At 34.8% G+C, this 11211-nt stretch overlaps 1 protein-coding gene across 9 annotated transcripts in view; it reads right to left on the bottom strand.

The window, feature by feature from the left end:
- LOC138707836 (deaminated glutathione amidase-like) overlaps positions 1-11211 on the bottom strand; it is an 84081-nt gene that overhangs the window by 19717 nt on the left and 53153 nt on the right. For 7 of the 9 annotated variants that reach the window (XM_069837803.1, XM_069837809.1, XM_069837802.1 and 4 more), the window contains 2 exons: positions 8389-8659; positions 3811-3968 (listed from right to left, as the gene is read on the bottom strand). The exons of 1 other annotated variant lie outside the window; for it this stretch is intronic. In XM_069837803.1, the coding sequence (XP_069693904.1) occupies positions 3811-3968; positions 8389-8659 (429 nt within the window). Of the gene's footprint in view, positions 3087-3810; positions 3969-8388; positions 8660-11211 lie in introns of all 9 variants that reach the window. One more of the 9 variants, XM_069837808.1, reaches the window with a different exon arrangement.

The raw sequence follows: 11211 nt of genomic DNA, 5'->3' as shown, positions 1-11211 counted from the left end.
TTGCACCAATTTAATGTATCTCTGGATATTATTTGCTGAATGTGGTACCCAAACGACAATGTTCCAGCTCAATTTAGTCTGAGAGTTCGTCATTTGAATCGCTGTTTTCCGCAAAGATGGATTGGCTGAAGGAGATCCATTGAATGGCCTGCCCCAGTGGTCTCAAGGTTAAAGCTTCACTGTGCAAAGCATCATTAGTCATTGCGAAACCGAAGGAACCTGATCATAGAATGATGTAACCTTTAGCCTTGAGACCGGTGACTGTAACTCTTCTGTGATAAGACGTACACTCACATCACCTTTGATTCATAACATGTTATTAATGTATTATATTTCACGTTAGGCATGTACTTAAGCCATAAGCGTATGACACTGTGATTGTCTCTGCATAAGGAAAATGGAAGTAAACTTTCTGAATTCAGTGGGTGAACATTTAATACAGTACGTCTTGCTGCTTTCAGTCACTGTAGTAAATGGTTACGCTCATTTCCCTGGATGCCACAATATTGAGATTCATGTTCAACCATGTAAAGCCTTCTGACATTGTATTTCTTACAATTCACATTCTGTCCATATATCAAGCACTGAACCTTATTAGTTGCACTCTCTGTAAACAAATAATCTTTATCCAAACTTTCCCATATCACATAGTTTTCAGATTTCCTAGCCACTTTAGACAGCCATTTCTCTATGGACGCTAGTGGAAAGCAATGTGTAACTGTAGTGACCGAGTCAATCTGTTCATATTATGTGGTGTTTGACATCACTGGTACTAACATACCTGAACGTTTATTTAGCTTGCCCTCGTGAGGGCAGCATTATTCCGGAAGGAGTGAGGTCTGCCTGATTAGCTCATGTTTGAGACAACTGGCCTGCACAATTATCAGAATTAAATCCAATGCTTTTTATCTCTGGGGATATTTGAAGTCAATATGCTACTCCTATACCTAATTTTGATGTTCTGACAGCATATCCTAAATGGATTTCAACAAATAAACACTCCAAGTGTTTTCAACAGATTATGTGAAACCATGGAACACATGCTCAGGAGATGCATCGATGCAGGAGGCCACTTTGAGGAATTTTTTATAATAAGTTGCTTAGTAACACTTTTATCAGTTGTTACCAATAAAGTAGCATAACTGTGAAACTAAGCATCTGAGGACAATGTTCATATGAAAGTTTTTTCAATGCTTTTTGTTAGGAATATGTCCCCAAAATATTTGACACCCATTTGTATACACCATGCGTATATTAAAATTTTTATATGTAAACAATTTCAGAATCAGTATTAGAACAAAGTACAGTCAACTCTGGATATCGTGAACTCAGTTATAGTGAATATTCGGCTATAGTGAAGCTAAATCGTTGGTCCCGACCCGCATACATTAAAATGTACATTAATATTTTCGTTTATAGTGAACCCTTGCTTCGGTTATAGTGAACCTTGCATCCTGACAAATTCTTATTTGAAGTCAGAGCTTCTTGTATAAAATTGAAAGAATGTGTTGAGAACAACATTCTAAGTTTCTTACTCCTTTAGTTAAAGGACAAATGTAGAATTAGTGATTCCTGGACAATGAACTGTACTGTAAATCCAGGCAATGCGTGACGACCTTGCCACACTCCACCGTCGAAGGGTTGACATTCTGTTGCCTTTTGTTCTCAGAAACATTTCCATTATCACGGCTAGCATCAAAACAACGGAAAATGAAATTGTCTTTTATTAAAAGGGGACGGACATTATGTCCAGAGCATAAATGAAGGTAAGATTTCGATGGCTTTCAAACTACATCAACCATCTTCCATTTCCATTAAATGAGACAGGAAATTCCAAGACTGAGTACGCAGTCGCACCATAACAGCGTTTGTCATTTCTACCTGATCGTTTGTTTCTAGTGTTCCAACAGTGAATGTAATGTACTGTATAAAAATGTCGAAACATAAAGTGTTTTCTAGGGAAGATAAGGCGAATATTATAAGTGGCACTGAACATGGTCTTTCACAAGCGGACATGTATTGACAGCAGTTTATGTGAATCAACTTGAGTAACAGTATACAGTGTAATCCATTCCACAAAAATGAAATATTTTATTTTCTTGTTCACAATTTCATTCAAAACGGACTCATCATCTTATGGATAAATAATTCTTAGGCCATATCTCAAAGCTCAAGTCCATACTACACAATAGTGACTAGCCACTAGCTGACTAGTGAATTAACTCTATGAGTTTTGGACATATATGCTTGAATCACGGGCTTTTTCATAGACTATTTTTCTAAAAACCATGACATCATGGTGCAGCAATGAATTAAGAAGGCAGTACCATAATGAATTATGTGGAAAAGATAGTGGCCTAAAATATTATAATATTTAAAAAATGTAAATAAGGTACAAGTACTAACAATGTCATTGTTGAAAATTAACAAGTTAACATGTTGTTCTACATTATACGTCCAAAGCATCTTCAGAGTTCATAACTCCAATTGAGATGAGGCATCCATGTTTGTTTAGTCTACAAGTCATCAATCAAGCAAGCATTTTCGTTTGCTAGCTACTACAGACTTGATTGTTATGCACTATGTAGCTTTGGATCATGACTTCTGACGTCACATCCAGCTATTTTTATTTTTTTCCTTTGGAGGCATGCACCACAGCCTTAGGTTTATTGTGCAACCTCCTTATGTTGGAATGATTGTTGAAATCCATTAGGATTGTTTCATCAAGCGCATGATTCACTGCATGATGTCATCGTATTGATACAGTCACAGCATCCAGTTCTGACTGGAGACTGATCCTCCGTTTGCCTGTGATGTTATTCTGCGGCCTCCTCAGATCGATGGCATCTGTTCGCAATTCATATGCCTGAATCTGCTACATCCTCAACCAGAAGAACATGTCGCCATCGATTCCATGACTCACCAAGGTGCCATCTATCCAAGGAAGCTGCACTGCCCTGGTCACTCGCAGTCTGCTTATTAAAGCCCTGCAACTTCACTGGATATGTGCAGCTTCTGCAGACAGATGTCGCCTGTAGGTAGATCCTGGGTCCATGTCCGCCATGTCATCCTGGTCGACCTGTAAACTATTAATATGATTAATAAAATGAAACTAATGGAGACGAAATGAGTTTGAGGTCCAATGCCGAAGTTACCCAACAATTCTGCTTCGAGTGGTTGAGGGGAAAAAACCCCAACCAGGTAACTTGTCTCGACCAAAATTTGAACCCCTGTTCGCTTGTTTTTTGTTTTTAAGTGGGTTATTTTACGACGCTGTAGCAACATCTTAGGTTATTTAGCATCTGAATGAAATGAAGGTGATAATGCCAGTGAAATGAGTTCGGGGTCCAACACCGAAAGTTACCCAGCACTTGCTCAAATTGGGTTGAGGGAAAACCCCGGAAGAAACCTCAACCAGGTAACTTGCCTCGCCCTGGATTCGAACCTGGGCCACCTGGTTTCGCGGCCAGATGCACTAACCGTTACTCCACAGGTGTAGACGGCCCACTTGTTTTAGGGTCAAGAGGGCTAACCCTTACTCCACAGCAGTGGATCATCTAGCTATTTAGTTAACTAGTTCACTTCAGTTGTAAATGTAACTTTGGGACACAGCCTTAGAAACACAGTAAATGCTCGTCAAAATAAGAATCAATGAGCTTTACTTACAAGTAAATGTTTATTATACTTACATAAAGAATAAAGCATTAAAGTTTTTGGCTGGGGATGTATACACAATGGACTGTCACTATGCAAGAGAGATTGTGAGTAAGGCTCTCGTAATATTATGGCACATATTTCTATACTACTTACTTGGCATCCATCTTTAAAATATACAGTATTTGATGAAATATTGTAGCACGCTTCAAATGCACTCTGAATCCTCTGAATGAGAGAAAACATATCACACATCTCTTCTGTATTTAATTCTGATAATTTCTTCACATTTCGCAGAGGAATCACCACTACATCTGGTATTATAGTTAAGCATAATATGAAGAATTAGTAATATCAATTCAAAAATGGGAGTTAAGAAATTTTGTTTCTTACATTCTTTAATAGTACAGTATCAATAATTGTCAATAGCAGAATCTAAGGCCGTGTCCCAAAGCTCAAGTCTATACTACACACTAGTGACTAGCAAATGACTAGTAAACTATACACTAGAGAGCTTTGGACATGTATGTTTGAATCACGACCTTCATAGACTATTTTTCTAAAAACCATGATATCACGGTGCAGCACTAAATTAAGAAGAAAGTGTCCAAATGCAGCTTCATTATGAGTTATGTAGAAAATTTTAGGGCGATATATATTACAATAAAATATTTAAAAAATTCAAAGAAGGTACTAACGATGTACTAATTATTTTACTTTCAAAGCATCTTCAGAGTGCATAGCTTCAAATGCTGATGAGGGATTTATTTTATTTATTGTATAAGTCATCAATCAAGCAAGCACTTTCATTTAATAGCTGCTATGGACTTGATTGTTATGCACTATGTAGCTTTGGATCATGAATTCTCAAGTCATATCCGGCTATTTAGTCAACTATCTAGTGCACAGCTCATGTAAATGTAGCTTTGGGACATGGCCTTACTCTATAATTTTATGATAAATCATGTTTTCCATACAACATGTAAATAAATTAAATATACACAATGTAAGTACATTTTATAATTGAAATTTCAATATTTCATTAGACAGATCACCATTTAAAATACCACAACTCAGAAAACTTTTCGCACCACCTGAAAATTACATCCTTAAAACTGGAGAAAAGGAGAGAGAAAAACAAATTCTTGATATCTTTCAAATTCCTCTGGACATTTTTGTTTCTCGTCAGCAATATTTTTTGCCTTTAATCATATATCTAGCCTAAGAGGAATTCTTGCAAGCCTACAAAATGATAGAAATTCTGTCACAAGTACATTCTTCAAATCTGACCAAATATTCAATATGTCTACAGATTAAGAATGAATAACATACAGAGCATAAACATAAACCAAATCAACAAGATATTTATGTAGAGTACAAGCATTCCATCTGAGATTTGTCCTTCAGCTCACCAAAACATTATAGTCTTGTAAAAAAAAATCTTGTATTGTTCCACATCTTAACCCCTTACTGCATAGGACAGTTTTGCACACAGTGGTTTAATATTCAAATAACTTAATTAGTTCCCTCTTTCTCAACTGATATCACATATGGTCAAATCCAGTTTTTCTTGACAGTGTGCCATATCTGTCCCTGTATGCAGTTGGAAATATATGCTTATATTGTAAGTTATACGAATATAAAACCGGTATGTGCCATATCTGTCCCAGTATGCGGAAAGGGGTAGCTTCAATGCTAATATAAGATCTATGGAATACAATACATGAAATGAAACTGAAAAGTAGTAGAAGGGTAAATCAGAAACAATACAGTGAGAAAAAAAAACAGGAAGAAAACTCAAAATAAAAGCCTCAATATCAAAACACACAACAATGCGGACATGTTAAAAAAATTAACTATAGAAGATTAATTTATCTTAAAAAATTAAATAACAAGGATTGAAAGAGAAGTTTTACAGATGAGAGATGTTTATGGCCGAAGCACAGCTGAGGCCAGAATTTCGAAACGAATTTTTAAAACACTTTCTATTTTTGTAACGTATAATATTTTATTTCATATTATGTCGAATTTAATTATTTTTAATAAATGAATATTAACATCTATGTATTGAACAACCAGTAAAAAAAAAAACATCCCTAAAGTATGCTCAGAATGAACTGGCCTGTATCTATTGTTGAAGTTGGTGAATGAACAATGCTCATTATGGGGTTATCCATGCAGGAACAGTTGATAGACGGAAAACCATGGCAGGAAATTTGAATGGATATTTTGAAGTTTGAAAAGAAGTATCTGATAAATGTAATGAAGCCATGGGAAAAAGATCCCAGGGAGTAGAAATTTTGTAGAAGTTTAACAAGAACAGTCACAGATATGTACGACTTCCACAATCGATAGAAGTAATATTCCATCAATTTGTGTTATGGGTAACGAGAACTGTACAGTAGTGGCAAAAAAAACCGGACCGACCCTTGTAGCTGATTTCAGAGCCTTGTTCACTCCAGAGTACGAGAGACTGGTAATTAAGACTTTCGTGGTTCGAATCCTGCCTGGGAAGGAAACTTTTTTTTTTTGTTCCTTGTTCAAATTTATTCCCAATACTTTTCGATTGCTGGTAAAATTCATATTCTGGGAATAATAAGTTAATTAAGTAGTAAAATATCGCTGCAATCGAAAAGTATTGGGAATAAATTTGAATAAGGAACAAAAAAAAGTTTCCTTCCCAGGCAGGATTTAAACAACGAAAGTCTTAGTTACCAGTCTATCGTGCTCTGGAGCGAACAAGGCTCTGAAATCAGCTACAAGGATTGGTCCGGTTTTTTTTGCCACTAATGTACAATAAATATAAATATGATCTAGATGTAAGCTTAAATATTATTTACTAATTTCTGTATTATTCTATAGTGTTATCCTAGATCATATATACCCAGATAGCTCAGCCTTATAGGCTTTGACAGTAACAAATTTTGTCAGGTTTACTATGCTGCCATCTAGTTGTTACATAAGGAGTCAAGCCATAATTTCCATTTGAATTGCGTTAGCAACTGTACTGCCATCTTGTGTTCATTTACGGCAGACAGGTGGCAATCCTGGCAGTTGTTCTCTTCAAAGTGCTGCCGATTTTAACATAGGGATGAGCTATCTGTTACATATATGATCTAGGGTGTTATACGCCAATTCTAAAATATTGTAGTATAAAATGTTAAAAATTCAATATTAACCTTAGACCCAGTTTCTTCAACCTTTGTTAAATTATAACAGTGTGTTATTCCATTTTAACTGTAAACTTAACAGTTGAAGCATTTTTTCAACTACTGTCAGTACTGACAGGCTGTTAAAACCTATGTTAATTTAACTGCCCAATTTCATGCAGTTAAACCATTTGACTCTCTGTTAGCATAGAAGTATCCAATATGGCTGGTGCATTAGATGCTGAACTTATATATCTGGATTGTTTAGAAAATGATATCCATGAATACATAAAGAGAGGGGTTTATTTCTGTGATTTGACAGACCAGAAGTTCATACAAAGGTATAGGCTATTTTCTGCCAAGCCTCACTTATTGCTTTCAACTTAGATCCGTTTGTTTGTTTATTCTCAGTAATTGGTTTATACTGCAAAATAATTTCCAGCAGAAGGTTTCTTTCGAACGAAGAGAAATTAGTCTCACGATTTCTTTTTGTTCCAGTATTTTCCATTTCAGAACAGCAACACCAATACGCCGCTCCATGCTATTGTGATACAGACGAGGAAAGAAGCAGAAATCAAACCTGAGAGAATAGAAAGACTTCTATCCTCTCTGAATCAAACAACAGAAACAAGCGAGAATCGCAATTGTCAGAGTTCAGAAAAGAGAAGTAAGCCTATACTTGGTTATAGGTTATGGTTAAACTCTAGAATCTCTGGTCATATCAGAGAGTTAAAATGTGAATTGTAACGTTGAAGAAATGCAATATTTTTAACAGCAATTCATACCTTTAACTTACAGTTAATTAACGCTATGTTAGGTGCATTTTAACAAAGGTTGAAGAAACAGAGCCTTATTCTTTTAAATGCATTATGTCCCATTTGTTTGTTAATAATAAAGTTTAAATTACTCGCATAATGCCCATTGTGGTGACAGTCATTGAACAATAATTAATAGAAAAGGACAAATCTAAATTCTGCTGTGAATGAGTTGGCCCGAATTGTACCAACTTTTGAAGTATAATAAAATAATTTGGAAGTAAATAAAGAGGATTTTTCTGTATAATAAATATACTGTATATATCTTCACTTGTTTAGTTTCGAAGTTAAATACCGTACCTTTACTTGTTTAGTTTTGAAGTTACTAATTAAGTTTTCCATGGTTTATTCATATGTTGGTGATGCTGGCGTCCCTTTTGTGTATATTACAGTACATTGTACTGTAATGTTCTGTTTGTCAGTCATTTTGTAAGACCATGAAGTAGTGAAATGAGACACAGTATGAAATAAAGATTGTTACACCACAGGAAAGTTTATTCCAAGTTAGAAAAGGTATAGAACGCCAAGGATAAATATTGGGAAGTAATTTCAAAGGTAAAATGTTGAAAAAAAGACTTCCAGAAGAGATTTTGTTTAGACCCATGTTAACAACAATGACGACGATGATGATGAGATGAAAGTGATAGTTTACAAGAAAAACTATAATACCAGAAGGAAGTTTATGAAGTAGCAGAAAAACCCTCAATTCTGTATCACAGTCAAGCAGACTGAGATTGAAAACCCAAAATTCTTCCATTTTAAAAGGATACGACCAGGTAAAATACTCATACGGCTTACAAATGCCAAGCATTGTGACGTCTTGCAGACAATACTCTCTGGATTTATCACAGTATTGCCCCACTTGTACTCTTTTTCCTCATGCAGCTTTGGTAACAACATTCTGTACAGGTCATTTCTGCGATTACTCCAAATTGGCATTGATTCTCTTAACATCTGGACATAACTCAGGTTGATTTCAGCTGTTGCAATGTTCATATCCTCACTGCAATGTGCTATCACGGTGCCCCATGGATCTACAATCTAATCAACATTGTAATAAATGGTACAGTGTAAAATTGTTATGTAATTGTACAAGATCCTGAACGTGTGAAAATTTCCTCAATCTTAATGTCTTATTGAAATTCTGCTACTAATTCTGAAAATTCAGGGTTGAATTCATGATTTCTATTACTTTGATTTTGGAGTTTGGTGATTCTCTCAATTTCTTAGTATTGGGAGTACATATTAATAGAGGTCACAATACCCTTGAAATCCTTTCATACTCTATAAATAAAAATCAATCAGCTTACGAATAAATTGTGAATTCTTGCAACATTTACAATGAAATATTGTGTATTAATCTTTGTAAATGTTTGGGACTATTTTCGTGCAATGCTTTCTTAGTATATTAATTATAAATAGCAACAAAATACTTAAATCGTATTTCATATCATATTTTAACTGCTTAATAACATAATCATCAAACTGATATTGCCTTTTATTCTTTTATAAGAGTATGCTTTCTCTTAAACATGCACAAGAAGACTCCATTCTTTTAATGTATTTGAGATAGAAATATGGGTTAGTAATGTTGCATAACTTAATTTTCTAAAACACAATCAAATACACACAGAAAAGATAAAATAAAATTTTCGCGTAGATTTAACAAATATTTAAATTAGCACTGCATGAAGAGTACTATACTCCAAAGAGGAGAAAGTCTCAGGGGAATGAGACGCAGCGGGGAAATGCTGTGAATGAATGTTGATGTCATAAGATGTCACAAGGTCACACACGTGGGTACACGCAACTCCATTGGCTAACTCTCAAACCACAAACAATAACACTGATACACACATACTCATACTATCCTAGTTACAAAATTAGATCACAGTTAATTTCCTGGTCTTTCAATCTCTCCATACAGGAAATAACATATGCAGGAGAGCGCATTTCTTTAAACTGACGTTATAACGGTAATATTATCTATCTACTTCGCTCCAATAGATGACACAATAGTAAGCACATTCCTTTCACGGTTAATCTCCTGGTTGGAGAACAGTAAATACTATCACCTTGTACACACAGATGTTTTTGTCTATATACATATCAGCAACATCATTCCTACACAGTGATAGGAGTTCCTCTCACACTGGCTAATGTCAAGTTTTGAGATAACAATAAGATAATGCAGGAATAACACAACACAACTGGACTCACACAAATCCTATGGAGGACAGTTAAGTTTTTCTGAGTCTGGTAGTCAGTACAAGTGAGAATTAATTGTGTGGTGTTTGTGTAACTGGAATGGATGTTTCTCAGTTTACTGTACAAAATCAATTGTTTTAGAGAGATGTATGTTTTTGCGATATATGACATACCTACGCCATATAGTTTTCTTACAAAAATTCGCCAAATTTACCGTTTAAGAGAAAATGACATTCTTTATGCAGCCATAGCTACCGAATGCTTTAAAATTGAAATTTGAACAATACCTCATTTTAAAGCTCTTATCTTCTCATACATAGTGATTTGTAAAACATATTCATTGTTGTATAAGTTTAGGACACTCTCGATTTAATTCGTATTTAAATTATTTCCCCATAAATAAAATGAAAACTTAAAATAATAGCCATATTGCAAACTTTAAGGACTAATTAATGCAGCTTTCAGATTTCTGCTTCAAGGTATGCAAGCATAAACATAAAATATTTCATATCCAGAAATTAAGTTTCTTATATCTGTCTTGCATGCCAACAGCACACAAGTCAAGGTTACGCAAGCTTGCAGTGCAAGTCTCAGCTTGTTTCAGAGTGACTTCGGAGAGGTGATTGTGGGTGTTACATAGATGTCAGTGGTGACTTTTATAATTAGGAGGGACGATTTTTACTAGTTATTTGTAACTTTACTATAGTATTCGTGCCTTTCAATTTACACAAATTTGTGTTTTATTTTAAACTACACATGTTTGATTAAGCCTTGACTCTTAACTTGCCGTAACTTGCAAACCAGTAAAGATTTTGAGCAGAAATAACTTGTAAAAGTAATTTATATCGTTTTTCAACATTTATCTCCCTTTGACCTCCTCATATAACGTGAAAAACAATCAATGTTTGCCACTTACCAACATTTGAAGAAGTAAATATCTATTCAGAAAAGATCGCTTCGAAGTTAGTATTTTTTTTCTTTTTGATTTTAAAAAAGGTATTAATTTCGATTTTTTTTCTACATTTTCCATAAACGTTGACCTATCAATAAAAAAAATTACAGTGCGATTGATGGACTGTCATAGGAGCTAAGACATGTTCGTACCCTCTAGACAAATTAATCTGCCATTCTGTTAGCAGTGCAGGAAAATTCCTGATGTCGCATGTACAGAAGTGAAGCGTATGTGCACTATCACCAGACATGAGCATAACTAATATAATTTAACAAAATCATTTTTTTACAAGAAGACTTCTCTATGTAATGCCTAAATAAAAATTGATGCAATTTCTTCAGAGAGAGAGGAATCAGTTATTTTTTTACTGCCATCTGTAGGGATGTCCATGAAGTATCAATATATCTACTTATGTCCCTGTTAAAAATTAATA

Source organism: Periplaneta americana, chromosome 10 (genome assembly GCF_040183065.1).
Source record: "Periplaneta americana isolate PAMFEO1 chromosome 10, P.americana_PAMFEO1_priV1, whole genome shotgun sequence".
In the NCBI taxonomy this organism is placed as follows: Eukaryota; Metazoa; Arthropoda; class Insecta; order Blattodea; family Blattidae; genus Periplaneta; species Periplaneta americana.
This window is presented reverse-complemented; position numbering and strand designations above follow the sequence as displayed.